The 16,881-nt window shown below is 42.6% G+C and overlaps 1 protein-coding gene across 5 annotated transcripts in view; it reads left to right on the top strand.

The window, feature by feature from the left end:
- Positions 1-536: 536 nt before the first annotated feature.
- ntrk3b (neurotrophic tyrosine kinase, receptor, type 3b) overlaps positions 537-16,881 on the top strand; it is a 172,838-nt gene continuing 156,493 nt past the window's right edge. For 3 of the 5 annotated variants that reach the window (XM_084003337.1, XM_084003336.1, XM_084003335.1), the window contains exon 1: positions 537-867. In XM_084003337.1, the coding sequence (XP_083859463.1) occupies positions 626-867 (242 nt within the window). In that variant the 5' untranslated portion in view covers positions 537-625. The remainder of the gene's footprint in view (positions 868-16,881) is intronic. The other 2 variants (XM_084003339.1, XM_084003338.1) reach the window with 1 other exon arrangement.

Genomic DNA, 16,881 nt, shown 5'->3' with positions numbered 1-16,881 from the left:
GACATACTCAAATATTTTATAAAATTACTTAATAAATTATGTTGGCTTTTATTGACCTAATTCTAAATGCATTCTTTATATTTAAAGATGTTTTTTTAAATGGTATGTTGTAGGCTATGCTATGATTGCGTTATGCCTCGTAGCTCCCCCGTCCGCTCGCTGTTGGTTGCATGCCGTTTCTGCAGGTGTCAGTATGACTGTAGCCAGTAGGAGGGACTTGATGCTCCAACTTCTCATTTTGTGTCTGTGCTCTCCAGCCAGTCGTCCTGGTCCTGCTTGGAGAGAGACGACGGCATCAGCGGCACTGCATTCCGGGGAAACACCATGCATCTGAGGCTGAAAGGACGGCTGGAGCCTGACATTATTTCGCTTCCTTTTCTTTGATTTCGTTTTTTTTTTCTCGTCCTCCCCCCCACCCCCCTCTCCCTTTCACCCAATCTCTGACGCGCAAGGACACTACAGCATCCATCCACGGCAGAACCGCTCACATAGAGCCTCCTCTGTACAGACGCACCACCATCCTCCTTCCTTCCTTTCTCCCTTCCTTCCTCCCACTCTCCTCTCTCCTGTTCTGTTTTAACCCAGAGGACGTCGGGACCTCTTCTCCCCCCCTTTGCCCGGAGACATGGATCTATGGTTTCATTCGATCCGGATTTGCTGGTGGAGGGTTTTGTTTCTGATGAGTGTTTTCCAGGACTATCTGAGCTCCATGCTGGACTGCCCGCCGACCTGCAGCTGCTCTCAAATCGAGATATATTGCAATAAGTCCGACAACGGCAGGTTTTTCCCTTTACTCGCCCTGCAAGATACTGGGAGCAATGGGACCAGTGTTGACATAGCAGAGTTATTCAAAAACATCACCAATATGTAAGTATATGCGGATTATGACGTGCGTTTTTTTTTAAATCATCAATTGATCATATTGTCAGTGAGGCGTCTGCGCTTCCAGGGTGTCTGTTGCTTTCTTTCTAGGCTACTGGTCAGACTTGTTGGCTGATTATTTCTCACGTCGGGACTCTTTTTTTTTTTTTTGCACTTCTAAGTGGTCTTTTATGAGAACACCATCTCTGCTAATCAGTTTCTCGCGGAGGGTAATGCGTTTATTCCGCCTTCCCTGCGCAAATCAAACTACTTGATCTTGCGCCTTTTTTTTTGTGTGCTGAATGTCGGATTGTGTATGCGTGTGTGTGCGCGCGCGGGGGCGCGCTCGCGCCCGTGCGTGTCCTCATAAAGTTGCTCCTCCGCAGCGGCTCCGCAGGCCTGCATGGCCAAATGACAGAAGGATGTTGCGGACAACCTCAGATTACCCATTCACTCCGTTCCCCGTCCTCGTGTTCGCCGACAGATTGTGCCAAATGAAACGGAAATAAATGGCGCAGTAAGGTCAACCAGCTACATGGCAGCATCCAGCATCCTCTGAGACAAACTTCGGGCTATTATATGTGCAGATGACGCGGGGGTCTGGAGAGGTGGGTGTGGAGAACGTCACTTGTGCCCCCCCCCCCTTTCGAGATGGACATGTAGCAGGATGCTCTGGTTTCAACGGGGTTTGCTTAAAGCAAAGGAGCTGTGACGACGGCAGGCTTTACGCACGCACAAACACACGCAAACACACACACACACACAACTACCCTACATGTTCATCCTGCCCCCCCCCCCCCCCCCCCCCCCCCCACACACACACACGTCTCTTCCCCTTGCATCGATCCTTCCTGCCAACATCAAAGCCGTCTTTCTTGAAAAGTCAGGAAGGAGAAATGAAACCTAGCCCGGGCCTTAAAATAACACCTCTGGGGTTGATGAGGCTGATTTGCATAGAAAGTAAACATCTCCCCGTTAACGCTCAGGAATTCCCCGCACGGCCTCTCTCGTCGCGTCGTCTTTACGCCACAAAGGACTTTTTCCTCCCATCACTTCTGGTATCCCGTTTACCCTCTCATCCGTCGGAGGCAGACAACAACTTATTTGGTGACACGGTTCATCGCGTCGCAGTGCCACTAGAGGGTAGCCTGCTCCCCTCTAATATACTGCACCGGGGAACCAGCGCTCCCTCTCCTCACTGCACGGGAGTCATTTACGTGACTGTTTTTGTCAGAGGGGGGGTTCAGTCCAATCAGGCACCCGGAATAAGTGTCACTCGAAAGGTCAGCCACATTAAAAGCAACAGGACGGCTAGAGATTAAGGTTCAGAGGTCACAGCAGCACTGAAAAGTGATCCAGACATGCATCTCTTACCTACATCAATGTGAGAACAACCTCTCCCCCCCCCCCTAAAAAAAAAAAAAAAAAAAAAAAAAAATCATGTTTATAATAAGCACAAAGCCACACATTGATTTCTCTTTCTCTTTTGCCTTTGAGACAACCCAATAACCAGGACTAATTGTGCATTTCATGGCCCCTCAGCATGGACGCCGACCTCCGCTCGGCAGCAGCGGCTCAATGACAGCACATCATAGCTCCCAATGTCACATCAGTGGATCTGATAGGAGTTCATGCATTCAAAGCACACACACACACACGCACAGATTTGTTCACCTTGTGTATCATCTCATAACCAGCTGTTCCCTTCTATGCACGGGAATTATTTTAAAAGCACGATTATGCCACCCACTTAATTATTTGTCTCAAAAGAATAGCACACTATCACTTGCAGCATATCTAATACATATTGTGCTAATTGAAACGTATAAATGAACGCGTCTGATTGGTAATTGCGGTTAATTGCTTGATGCTAATATCTAATCTGGCCAGAAGACATGCTCTTTAAAGATAATAACCCGGTAACCATAGTAATACAGAGCAGTCGGCGATCGAGGCTGCGCGCTGCCTGCAAATTGTCCTCGGCCCTCTCCCTTTGAACGGTGTTGTGTTAGATGCATGAGTTTTTGCAAACGGGAGGTCTGTTTCACTCATCACAAGGGGAACTGGGGGCGATGGGGACAATTTATGGAGATGGAAAAACCAGAGCGAGGGGCTCCTAGCAGGAGCAGCGGGGAGCGTAGGCCAAAGAAAACGGCCAAGTCCAGATAATAGTTTTCCAGTTCTCTCCCATTAGAGATTCTTCACAAGAGGCATCACTGTTTGAAGTGGGTAAGATAAGGCCTTGCTGTGATACTCAAGCAGGTGGGGGGGGGCGGGGGGTTCTGAGAGCAGCTGAGGCGTTTGACAGGTTTATGTAAGTGCAGCTCTGACTTCAGGTGCTGGTTTCTTTGCAGAATCCAATCCGTTTCCACCTGTGGTGATGACACTTTGCCTGAATTTGTTTTTCCCCTTTTGAGAGTGATTTGTAAGAAGACAGGGGCTAAAGCATCAGAACAATCTTCCCTGTCACACCTGCATTAAGATTACAAAATAAAATCAGCCCTCTGCCCACCTCGTTTCCTCTGCTCTCAAGTACATCCTTCCATTCAACTACTAAATGGCACATGTTCACCCACATCTATGCGTTCGCTGTAAATGCTGAGCTATTACATCAGTCTGTGACAGTTAGTAGGTACAGGTTTGATGGCGTAATAGTAGTAGTAGTAGTCATTCTAAATCATATAATTATAAAATGGTTATATAATGCAATATCCCCATACTTATTCGACAGGGACTCGTCTGTAATCAATTAGTCATTAATATTAACATAGAAAGACAAAATACATTTTTACCAGCTTCTGTCTCCACATCTGGTGAAAATATGAGGTTACATTTTTTTATATCCTACAATTTCACAGGAAAGTTGGAGCTACTTTAATAGCGACATTCTGCACGATATTCCTTATGCCTATCATAATCTTCTCGGGATTTATGGATTGTCAGTTACGTTTAAAAGCCCCCCTCCAGACATATCTTAAAAGGCAGGCTATTAAGACACTGCTTTGAGTAATAATTTGCGTCTGCTGATGTAGTTCAATTACCTTGTTAAAAATCCTTAGTTCCACTATACTCGGCACAAGAAGAGTGTAATTGGCCGTTGTGATGCCACAAAATCCTGCCCCAAAGTGGACGTCTGATGCCCTCGCTGTCTGCGGGAGCAGCGTGTGATGGCTGCCTCGCTCCGCTGCTGCGTCTGTTATGCATGTGGTTTCCACACAGACGGCCCTTCTACTTGCCTTCGACTGTTAAAATTCATATTACCGTGAATGAAAGGTTAAGAAGCGCGTCCTCATTTGTAAATAATTGTAACAATCCAAAAACACGTTGATTCATGGAGCCATGCAATCACTCCATTTTCCACAACGCTGTCATGCAAATAATAAAAGGTTTTATGAAGGGATTCTGTCCACAGAAATACATTAGAGGGCTTTTTCTTTTGAAATCACGACAAGGCGAGTTGGGTTCAAAAAGCAAGAGGTTCCCACGACGCTCACACGATGCTCACGATGCTAAACTGAGATTACATGTGAGCACAGAATGTGAGTTAGAATTAAAACACATTTTTGAGTGGAGGGGAATTTTACAGAAACAGTCAATTATTTTTATTATGATAGCGATAGCATCCCCAGAATCTAGAAATAATGCCTTGAAGGCAGGATGACGTTTGGGAGTATCCATCTCTGAACCCATTGGCCATCGGTCTGATGACGATTTAGCCTCTGGGGCCAACGGGAAACATCTCTGTTAGCGGGCCGATATCCGGGCCATGACTTCCTCTTCGATGTGCCGATCATAAAACCAAAGCCCACTAAAAAGTCATCGGTCGATCATACTCGGACTGCTAATGGCAACCAGAACGCCTCAGACACCAAACATCCTGTTGCCGACAGATTTCGCATTCATATATTCATGTTTATAGAGGTTATGGGAGCATTGACACACTCTATAAGAAAATCAACAAGTGCATCTTTCCAGAAGAATCCCAGTAGCCTTTATTGTGCAATGTTGTCACTCAAAGTGTGTATCTTATTATGTATATTTGATTTGGCTGTAGCACGCATCAAAAGAAAATTGCTCTCTTCAAATGTGAATTTTAAAAACAAGTCCTCCATTTGCCTTTGAAATGATGTTTCTCTTCCAATAGCGTCGTAGTTTCAGCATCTTTAATGCCAACTCTTTCTTCAATCAAGGAGATTTATGTGGACTTGCGAAATTCCCATCTGTTTATCTGCTACTGATACTTCCGCACTCTAAAATGGTTCAGTGTTGATCTTTGGAGTCACAGCTAAGACACTGAACCTTGAACCAAAATAACAAATTAGTCTCCTGTGGAAAAGAGGAAGAAAAAAAAAAAAATACAATTTCAGATGTAATGTGCCATAGAATAGAATCATGGGAAAGGGTGTGATCTAACAGGACAGGGTATTTTAATCAAAGCTGTCTCATCCATCCATCCATCCATCCACTGCCTTACTGGCTGCATATTTCACCAGCCATCATTTTCAACAATTACCTCTGGCTCAGTGCCAGTAAAATGTTGTGTGAGATCCCCCCTCCCCCCTTCTAAATGTCTTAAAAAACCTCTGCTCCGCTTGAAACTATCGATCTGTGAACACCTTCACATACACATTTTATATGAAACCTTCGAGCAAGCCGATGCTGCTAAAGCAACCTGTTCTGTACAGGAATGTTTCCAAGGTCTGCTTATAGGTGACTTGTGTGGGCTGCAAGTGTCCCACGGCTCAGATACCTTACTGCAATACTTAAAGAGCCACTGTGTAGCATTTACGGGGGTCTATAAACAGTATGTATATACAGTATATATAGCTCTACGATAGAATCTCACATTCGTACAGAAACCGAACCAAACTGTGAGTGTAAACCAGAGATGTCTGTGGTACAAAGAACAAGGTTGCTGCAGTATTTATGCCTAGATGATGTAAGTATTGATGGAGCAGCGACAGTTTTAGCATAGCCTACGTCCGATCGATCCGAACTCCATTCAGAAAATAAGCATTTTAAAAATTGTTTGCTCATCTTGCGGACAGATCTAACAAACCATGCCTTTTGGACTTCTTAGAAATTGTTGTCATTATGTTGTTATTTTGGCCTCATTTGGTCCGTTATCGCAATTAAATCACAACACCACCACTGGGTGATGTTATGAGCTCAGACAAGATAGCGCTTGATTACCTGGCGTTACTGGGACTTCCACTACATGTACAAAGCACCAATAGTGAAGAGGTAATTGAGTAACGTGAATAAAGCCAAATGCTACTGAGGTTAAAACTTCAAAAATCCCCTTCCGCAGAAGCTTTATTGCCTTTAGTCTTGGTGAGCAGCAATTCAACAATGGAGATAGGGGCTGAGCCATGAAGCGATCAGTACTGACTTTATGCTACAAAAACTGCTGGAACCTACACTTTCCAGAACATATCTCCATATCTCAATATTTTTTTATTAGGCCCTCTCTTAATGCCCAATGTCTTTCTTTCTGAATGATATCATCAGGGTTCATTTCTGAAGTGAGCTCTTTATGGAGCTACATTATCCAACTGTCTCAATTAGAAATAAATGCAAATAAAGGCAAAGATTGGACCAATTAATGGGAAATGCGATAATCCGACGTTTCAAAATGTGCTGTAAAATAATGTTTCTTTCTCAGCCTTGGGATCCTTTTTAAAGCATTCATCACATCACAAGACGCTGGAACTTGGCAGCTTTTTGGTGGAGATATAAAGGAGGAGATGCCTGTGACTGAAAAGCAATGCATCATACTTCCTCAATATGAGACATAACAGAAAATCAAAAGCAATTTTTCGACATTTGATAATGTAATTGATGGGTTTAATTGGTAAGCTGGCTAGACTGGGTGAATTTTGGATATTTGGATTAATATCCTTTGTGAAAATAACTGACAACTTCCATGGTTTCAGGCCCAGTCAGCTGGAACCCAAAGGATTTTGTTCTGCCCCCTAATCTGGGATGTTAGACGGATGTGTGCACCCCCCCATCCACCAGCACTCCCACACTGCAACAGTCCTAGCCTCCCTGCCTCACTACTAGTATATGTATTTATTTCCTCACCTCCTCCCGCCTGTTCTTCATCCATTTCTTTGTCTTTGTTCTCTTCTCTCTGCTGTGTGAGGTTTTGATGTCAGGGTTTCAGATGCCCAGCTCACCTGTGTCTGTTTGCCCCCATTTCACTTTGTTACATTGATATTTCTCTCTGGAGTTTCCAATTGATTGAGTTTGATTTGTTTTGCTCTTTCGGGGTGATAGGCTTTTTACAAGGCTGCTGAGGTTTCTTTGTGTGATGTGCAATTTTCCGGTGTGTTAGTATTATTTGAGGGCATAAACAAATTACATCTTAAACCTCACTTACTCGCTACCACGGTGGTGTAGCTACCAACCTACCGTCGCTACCGCCGATACCACGCTGCTGTCGCTCCGTTGCTACTAGGATATTGTTGTACCATAATAGTCGCTACCATGCTACCATCACCAGATCAACCCATCACTCCTCCACAGTCCAAACATGGTCACTTTCATTCACTGTTTGTAAAAAATGTAATGACGGCTAAACTGCAGAAACCGAGGCTTCAACAGCTGGTCCACAAACCAATGGGTTTCTTATACTTCTTGTATACAGTCTGTCATCATACAGAATATTTTAGAAATGCAGCACGGATGCAATAGGACTTGTTTTTATGGCTAGAAAGATCAATCAAGTAAGTTTTCAGCTTAGTAAGTTGATTTTTTTCTTTTCAAATTCTCAAATGTGAAGGCCATGTAAACACGGCCCAATAAAATAGTGGAAAAATTGGAAAAATCTTAAAAATAAGTAAACAAGATTAGGAATCTGGGGTTCAGGGATTTTATTTATTTATTTTTTTACATGCTATATTGATTCTCTGTGATACAGTATGGACACATTTCGTCATTACCAGTGCGCCTTAGGAAGTTACAAAGAGTTTTGGTAAGAAGTAGCAGAATACATGATGAGATTGTGTGTGTGTGTGTGTGTGTGTGTGTGTGTGTGTGTGTGTGTGTGTGTGTGTGTGTGTGTGTGTGTGTGTGTGTGTGTGTGTGTGTGTGTGTGTGTGTGTGTGTGTGTGTGTGTGTGTGTGTGTGTGTGTGTGTGTGTGTGTGTGTGTGTGTGTGTGCGTGAGACAATCTGCCTCCTCAGCCACTAACACCACTACTTTGTATTTCAGAAATGACTACATTAGCTGCTTGCCAATGCGGGATGTGTGCAAGGAGGGAGACATTTCTGACGTCTGCCTCTGTAGTTTCACAAGAGAGCTTTTCACATTCATTAATTATTGGCGTTTCTTGGGCTATAAAATGACTCGATGAAGCACTTCTCTTATGGGGTTCAGGTGATCTTGACAACCTTTCATTGCGTCTCCTGTCCCATGCTGTGTCACTGTCGGCGCCGCGATGTCGTTCAACCGCCCATGACAGAGCTGCTAACACGCGTCCTGCCACTCACTCCTCACCCCCCTCCCTCCCTCACCCGCCGCCTCCACATTGCCAGGCTCACCCCCCAGGCAGTGCACGATGGGTTCTTCTGTTATAAGCATATCATCAAGTTTGCATGAGCCTGTCTTTGTGGAAAGTAGGTCACGGCTGCCATCCGAGAATTAGGAGGGAGTGCGGCGGTTTGGTTCAGATCCTCTGCATGCCGGGATGCTGTGAGAAGTCCCGGCCGTGAAGACTGACCCAGCTTCTCCCACGCCCCCACCACCTCAGCTTCCGCATCTGCAGGCAGGCCCCGCAGCCTTAAAAGATGCATACCAATGAAGCACCCCCCCCCCCCCCACCTTAACAATCAAAAGATGCATTGAGGATCGAGGGGTGAAAAAATACTGAAGGCGCTGCTGTTTCACCCAGGATTAGAAAAACCCTTTAAAGCCTTGCAGCGGCATTCCAGGGGCTTTCTGTTGACATTTTCTTGAGCTTCTGCTTTTATACAGCAGATTATGAGTCACTGCTACTGTGGGCAACAGTTTATCATGTCAAATTTGGGAGATTGAAGGGAGAAGGGGGGAAAAAATAATTTAAAAACACAATTTGTTCCATTCGTGGCATGAAAACGTATAAAAAAAACCAGAGTAAAATATTTCTCTTGCGCATAATCCATCAATTTACATCTATTTTCGTGCCTTTTTATTTTTATTTTAATGTGATTGCTCACCAGTAAGGAGTAATTATCAAGTAGTAGTTGGATATCTACTGATGAACAGACAGTTTTATGTCTAAGATCAGGTAGCATGAGCTTTACAGAAAGATTATTACAGTTAATCATGTTTAAACATGATATCTGTAAGCTCCACTGAAGGCAGCATTATAGTTAATTCCTTCTCCTGCATCCGCCCTCTTCATAATGTGTGATGGTTTGGAAACACTTTTTTTCTCTTTTTTTTCTCATGATCCCCTCCTCTCTCCTCTCCGACGGTCCATCTCTCACACACACACACACACACACACACACACACACACACACACACACACACACACACACACACACACACACACACACACACACACACACACCATTCATTTCCCTCTCCCAGGTGAGAATATGTCTGACCTCCAACACACAATAAACCTCTCCTCCTTTCTCTCACTAATAAGACTCCTGCTTATTATTCACGTGGAACGTTTTGTGCAAACATCGATCATCATATGTTACCAAGTGGGAGGAGTCACCCCACTGTCCTCCATGTCAGCGCTGACTGGTACAGCGGTGTGAATAATGCAGCTCCCTCCGTTCTCACCAAGCTCCAGCCATGTTCTCCTACACGGGCTGCATGCCGTTTTCAGCGGCGTTCTCTCTTTCTTTTTTCGTGAAAAGGGAAAAACATTAATTATTTAAAACGAAGTCCAAAGTGCTTCAGCAAATGCTTGTTCATTTATTTGCACCTGTATTCCGTATAATACCCTGCATTAAAATCTTGCTTCAACGCGTTGTCAGCGTGACCTCCGATGGCTCGTATTCGCGATCACTCGGGGGGGACTGAGCTTATCTCAGCTTTGCACCAGACTATTCCTATCGTCTTTCTTATTAAGTTAATCACTTTTAAGGCCACGGCATTTTAGCGAGAAGAAAACCAGGAAAGCGTTTTTTTCCGCCTTTCTTTGTTCTGAAAAAAGCAAAACAGTGCGTTGCTCACGGTGAGTTGCCCTCTCCTGCCCTTGTCTGTCCATCAGCTTTCCATCTGTACAAATGGGCGAGCTCTCTTTGAGGCAATGTGTGCACTGGCGTTTGGGCCGTAAACACTCGGAATGAATTAATGGCTCTACAATCGTGGCTGTTTAGCTGTGACCACCGACATCATCAGCAGTGAGGACAGCAGGAAACATTGCAGCACAATGCACCTTCATATTTCCTAGAAAGTAAAATATATATATATGCCCTGAGCAGCCTCTATTTATTGATCACGTCCATGTCTGTATTTGCTCTGTTCTGTGGACTATTGGTGCGTATTGCACTACATCAAAACATGATGGACCTGGCAGGCCATTCAGCTACACTCACCGATCATTCTCAGTGAGCCAAGGGCTCTTTGTGGCACTAGTCAAGAGCACCAGGAGGGTTTTTTAAGGTCCCGCCAGAGCTTTTGCGTGGAGGCATATGAGAACACATTAACCGTAAATGGTCCACTGGGACTCAACTCTCCTTCCTACTGGCTCCCTATTGGTGCAATGACCTTGCTACTCCGATCACAATATCACGATCCATCTTCCTTCATAAGCTGAGAAACTCATCTTTTTAAGAAGCACCTGACATCACCTTCTCCTCCTGCTGATATATCCGTCTTCTCATGCCCTCTCCTTGAAGTTAAAGAACCATTTGGACACTCTCTAAGTCCAGTGGACTCCACTTTATAAAACCACAACACTCCTGTATGCACAACCTACCGCAGCCACACAATCACACATCATAGCACGACATGAATAATACCTACTATAAATGAAATATGAGCCTAAACATTATATATGTAAAGGCACGTATTCTTGCTAAGAATCAGCTGACGAAAGTTGTTTCAAGTCTTTATGCTACGCTACGATTAACTGCTTCTTCTTTCTAGTTTGTAAACATAAGAATTATCTCAACCTTTTTGTGTAACTAATCAAGAAAGCAAATAATTGCTTTTCCCGTGAAACAGTTGCTTTTGCAAATAACAAAAACAAAAATGCAAAGCCTAATTGGTTAAATGTAGGGATTCTGTTTTTTTATGTATCTTAGTTGTTTCAGTATTTAGTATCACTGCTGGCCAATGTAAAGTGTCTTGTTTCAAGATGTCTGGGTCTCTCTTAAGATGTCTGACTCGGTGTCATTGCTGCATTTGACATTTCCCTGCAGATCTCACTTCTCCAGCAAAGTCACTTTCAGTCTGATTTGAGTTAATTTGTTCTCGGCTTCTCAACCCCATTTTTTATGTTACTAAAACTAAAAAAGATCGAAGGGGTGTTCTTGCTCTGGAATGTTTTGCTGAATTTAATGTTTTGTTCGGCACCGAGAGACTGAGCGTCACATTGTTGATGCAGTGAATGGATACATTGTTGTAGCTGCTGCTGTGAGTCAGATGTTCTTCAGGGATGAAGGAGGCTGTGAAAGCGGAGGCTTCGACATAAAGACGTCTGTTGGTTTTGTCTGACTAAATTAGCTTGCCTTTTGCAAGATTAATATTCGGGGACACGAGGTTCATTAGCAACTGAGATTGTTTAAAGTAAAAACATCCCAGTAAAAGTCACTCATACGTCATGGCACGAACTGAACTATATATTTTTAACATTCAGTTTTATTTTTGTTAAATTCCTTTGAGGAGCTAATGTTGATGCAAAACAAATGACTTTGAAATTCCTCCTGTGTACAATTGAACAATGCTTAAATCACTAGCAGACAAACTTTTGGCAAATGTTGACCCCAAACAGACGGGATCGGGACTCTGGAGATTTCAACAAATTTCATCATCCCGTATTTCATGCACTTCATGAAGCACAGAGGTTGGTTTATAATTAATTAATCACTTGAGGTCCCCGCATTATGGGAGTCAATGTCAATAGAGTCAACAGGGCGAAACAACAACTGCCACGAGTGCATGTATTACTAGTCAGAGTGGCACCTTTGCTAGTTAAGCTAATATGGTTTTAGCCTCCTTCTCTCAAACTGGTATCTCTTCTTTGATGGAAAAACTGGCATGTCAGTCAGGGGAAGTGACTTGTGGCGGCAGCTGTCTACATTTGACACTGTGAACTGGAGAGGCTTCTTATTTCCAGAGGAAGCCATCACCTGTCAAGCATCACTAATGTGTTTATTGTTACTGGAAAGATCAACTTGTTCCCCTCTGGTTATTCTAGACAGGAGGCAGTAGGAGTGTCAGTGATTGAACGTTGTGTGGTGGTTTGGAGATTTGCGTGCTGCTGAAGTGAAGTGTTTTAAGAGCCTTTATGTTATTTTTCCTAAATAATTATTCCACTTTTGTATGTATGTGCCTGGACTGATAATGAGCCATATGGGCCCCAGGGCACAGACACATAAAATGCCCCCACCCTTTTTTAGTAAAGATTGATGGACGCACAAAATTACTGCAGTGTTGTTTTTAGTTGTTTTGTGTCTTTGTAGTTGTTTTGCCTCTCTTTGTTGTATTTAAGCATCTCTTCACAGTCATTTTGTTTCTCATTGTATTTATTTTCTGTTGTTTCTGCCTCTTTGCAATTGTTTTTCACGTATTTGTAGTTGTTTTTTGCGACTGTCTGTGCTCTTTTAAATGACCCCCGGGCCAATGCAGACTGAGTGGCGGCTCTGGCTCAGAGGTAGGGTGAGTCGTCCTCCAATTGGAAGATCGGCTCATCTGTGCCATCGGTTTGTATGAATGTGTGTGTGATAGAGTAAAAGTGACTGAATAGCTAGCAAGCTAGAAAAGCGCTATAAATGCAGGTTTACCATTACATTTAAGATCCAGTAACCTGTAACCTATGCATAAGTTATACGTTTAAGTTTATCATCCATGATATGTTCAGTAGCACTTCTAAAATATGCACGGAGAGGTGACGGCCAACTGCCAAGGCTTTATGTCCCAAGACTGATGAGTTGTCCTCAGGTTGCACCATCCGTCTGGACAGATTAGTCACTCAGGCCGTCATTCTGAAAAAATACTGTGTGTGTGTGTGTGTGTGTGTGTGTGTGTGTGTGTGTGTGTGTGTGTGTGTGTGTGTGTGTGTGTGTGTGTGTGTGTGTGTGTGTGTGTGTGTGTGTGTGTGTGTGTGTGTGTGTGTGATTTCCTGTGAGAAGCAGTTACTTAAATGTGAGCATGAAAAGAAAAAGAAATTCAAATATTGAACAACTTTGTGCTCTTTTTCTCCACATTTCCATATTTCCTTCTAGAAGTAATTGGTTCACACTCTAGACTTGTGTGAGGACTTGATTTTATAGCGTTACACATCTTGGTCAGAAAACAAGAAGACACATTTGGGAGGAATTTAACAAGAACCTTCTAAGACTTCACTGCTTGTGTTTCACTAAATCTGAGAAAGTAGATGTTTATTGATTTGCCCGCAGAGATAGAGCTGTAGAGGCGTCGATTTTTATTCCCTGTGTATTGTTTTGTAATGAAAGGATTCTTCTGCCAAACATGTCAACTGCGTCTATTCTGTGGTCCAGATTTTTGAATTTTTATTAGGACTGCATCAGTGCATGTAGGCTATCAAAATGAAGACATTTTTAAGATCCAGTAGATGGATTTCTTTAGTGTTCTGCACATCTGAAATAATTGTTCAAACATTCACAAAAAGCACAGGAATAAAAATAAAAACAACTCCAAATGTTTGAAATCTTTGTTCATCAATATCATGTTGCGTCCTGTCAATCACAAGGTAGCCCCGCCCTAAAGCATTCCCTGCTGTCTGGTCTGTTGGACTCTAATAATCTATTAAATAAACATCATGCTGTATTGGAGAAGACTTGAAACTAGAGGTCGAGACCATAAACTCATGTTTACAATGTTTAATGAGATAATAAATGAAGTGTGAATTAGGGTCATTTTCTCATAGACTTCCCTCCAATTGGACTTCTTTTTGCAACCAGATGAGTCACCCCCTCATGGTCAGCAGAGAGAATGCAAGTTTAAGGCTCTTCCGCATTGGCTTTACTTCACAGAACAGGAAGTTCCTCCTGATCTAAATTCAAGGAATAGCTCTGCATTTTGGGGAATATACTTTTTTGCTTTCGTGCCAAGAGTTTAATGAAAGGACTGATAAAGCACCATTCCTGTGTAACAAGGGGAAACGGATAGCCTGACTATCTTAGCATGCTTTATGAAAAATATGACACGTTGCGTGTTGTTTGCATGTTGTTGCGTAGCTGTTTGCCCCTGCTTCCAGTCTTTATGCTGCACCAATCGACTCCTGTCTCAAGTTCCCTCAATCATCTTAACCAACTTTCGGAAAGAATCCCAATGGGTATTTTCCGGAAAAATATATTAGGAATTACTACTCGTTTAAACCAGATTGACCATTTTTTTCTTCTTAGGCCATTCCAATGGATTTGGAAACAAAGTCAACAACGGATTCATCACATTGTTGAAGGCTTTGAAGGCAATAATACACCATATTTTTAAGCCTGTACTCGCATACTGTACTGTGCATTGTACCTGCATTATTATAACAGCAGGGAACTGTTTTTAAAAATGACCCCAATTACCAAAAAGACAAGATTTTATTTTATGAAAACTCATAGCCATATTCCTGTTTTCACAGTACTAGAAGTCCATTAAAGGACAGAGTTGTAGCGTTCTGCTGGTAAAACAGTTGGAGGTAAAACATAACTTGTCCCCCGATAGATTAAATATAGTTCTGTTGGAAAACATGCATTGTTATATAAAGTGTTAATTACCCGCCACAGCAGTCTACTTAAAAATACTCCTTTTGTCTATTCAGCATGGCAAAGAAAGGTTTTATGCACCACCTAATCTTTATCATCACCTCTTTGAGGTGCAATTTTAGATAAATTAAACCTTTGAACACAAAAGGTCTTTGATCAACATGATCGTGCTGGTTTTTCTTTTGTTTTCACTCTCCTTTTACACGTTGCTGGGTGTTATTCCCCTTAACAGGACACCTTCACTCGCTGTCAACCCTGTTAACCAGTGTCGGTGTTCTTGCAAAAAAATGGCATTCTGTTATTTTGACACCTGGTTAAATATCACGGCGGATGAATCTAACTCCAGCTGTGCTCCCTGCTCCTTTGCTGCACATGTAAGTTCCTCCTGTCAGAGTCCTTCGTCAACATGGAAATGCTAATTTTTCGCGAGCTCTAATTAGAACAAGGACTCAAGTGGAGAAGTGTCACACACATGATTCAGCTTAACCTTTTGCTTTGATTTCCCTCAAGCCTTGTTTGTGGTATTCACAGAAAAACAACTCTGTTTGCCCCCGGTGGTGCTGAAGCTATGTCATATCGTTGTGCACCTTTGTGATAGTGTGTTCTCTGTCTTTTTATGCCTCACGTTGATGCACCTGTTTATACACGTTATCAAGTTATTGTGTTGCTGAAGCAGCGCCATACTCACTTCTTGTCTCATTACTGTGATCTTACGATCCCTCTGCACCATGACTCATTCAACTGATCATCAGATACTGATCTCACTTAAAAAGATGAAGATTCAACTTAATATTATATCAAATCAATCAATTTTGCCTGCAACATTTAGGTTAACGTTGAATCAACTGTCCACACTTCTTACTTCTACCAGATGTCCATCCTGTTCCACCCCATCTATTCACCTTAAAGGAGCAGAAAAAAAACAATTTGCTGTGTACAGATATAGAGGAGTAATGTCCCGGGTTTGATTTCCAGGTCGGGTTCGGGTTCCTTCTGTGTGGGGTTTGCATGTTCTCCCCGTGTCCGCTTGGGTTCTTCGGCTTCCTCCTGTAGGTGTGAATGTGAGCCTGAATACAGGAAAAGCGATAGACGATGGATGGATGACTACCTGAGCAGAGATATCTGAGATTCTCCTTGCTTTTTGTACATAGCCGGGCCTGTCACGTGTGCTTCCTTATATATATATTTATATATTTATATATATATATATATATATATATATATATATATATATATATATATATATATGTGTGTGTGTGTGTGTGTGTGTGTGTGTGTGTGTGTGTGTGTGTGTGTGTGTGTGTGTAAAAATCCCCAGCGATTATGTTCATCTTGGAGATTCAGTGCTCTTTGCAGTACAGGCAGAACGTAAGGGTTCCCTGCACCTGTTCACACTGCATCACTGTGTCTGACTCGGTGCTGCCCTACGGGACGGGACTTACCTGAAGAAACTCCTGTTTCACCAGATGTCCAGTCTGCACCTGCAGTAGATGTAAAATGTGTCATCGGTGCACCTGAAATGCATATGAATATTCACATTTTTACCACGTTTGTTATTTGCACTTATTGCAATGCCTTGCAGCCAGTCAGTCCTAGAATCATCGGTGTATAATCAGTGAACTGGCTGTACAATAGAAATTGCTGAGCAGATATGTATAAACTGGCAGTAAAATTATTGTTATTTTACTGAGTCGTGTTCTAGGAAATTAACCCGTTTTCCTCTTGAATCTTGTTAATCTCAGACTGTCATCAAAATGCTGAAATTTACATTTAATGACAGTTTTAGTTTCCTGCCAGATTACATCTCTATGTTGTTACTGACAATATCTGCTAATATTGTTGGACTTAGTGCCGCCCTGTAGGGCATTCACAAGGTAGTCCAATTAATTTCTGTGCTCACTTTTTATCTAACAAATAATTATGATATTTTAATGAATCTGTTATGCTCCTCGGGGATAAAATAACTTTGGGCTGTAAAAGTAGGCACAGTGATTCATCATTCAATGTCTCATTTTTAGTACTTGGTAATGAAGTTGCTAAATCAGAGCCATTTAGCCAATACAAATGCACCAATAAAACAACCATATCATCATAAGAATCCATGAGGTCAAAGGTCAACACGGATGATG

The sequence above is a fragment of the Eutrigla gurnardus genome (assembly GCF_963514095.1).
Source record: "Eutrigla gurnardus genome assembly, chromosome: 1".
NCBI lineage: Eukaryota > Metazoa > Chordata > Actinopteri > Perciformes > Triglidae > Eutrigla > Eutrigla gurnardus.
The sequence above is the reverse complement of the archived record's forward strand: the minus strand, read 5'-3'. Positions and strand labels throughout refer to the sequence as shown.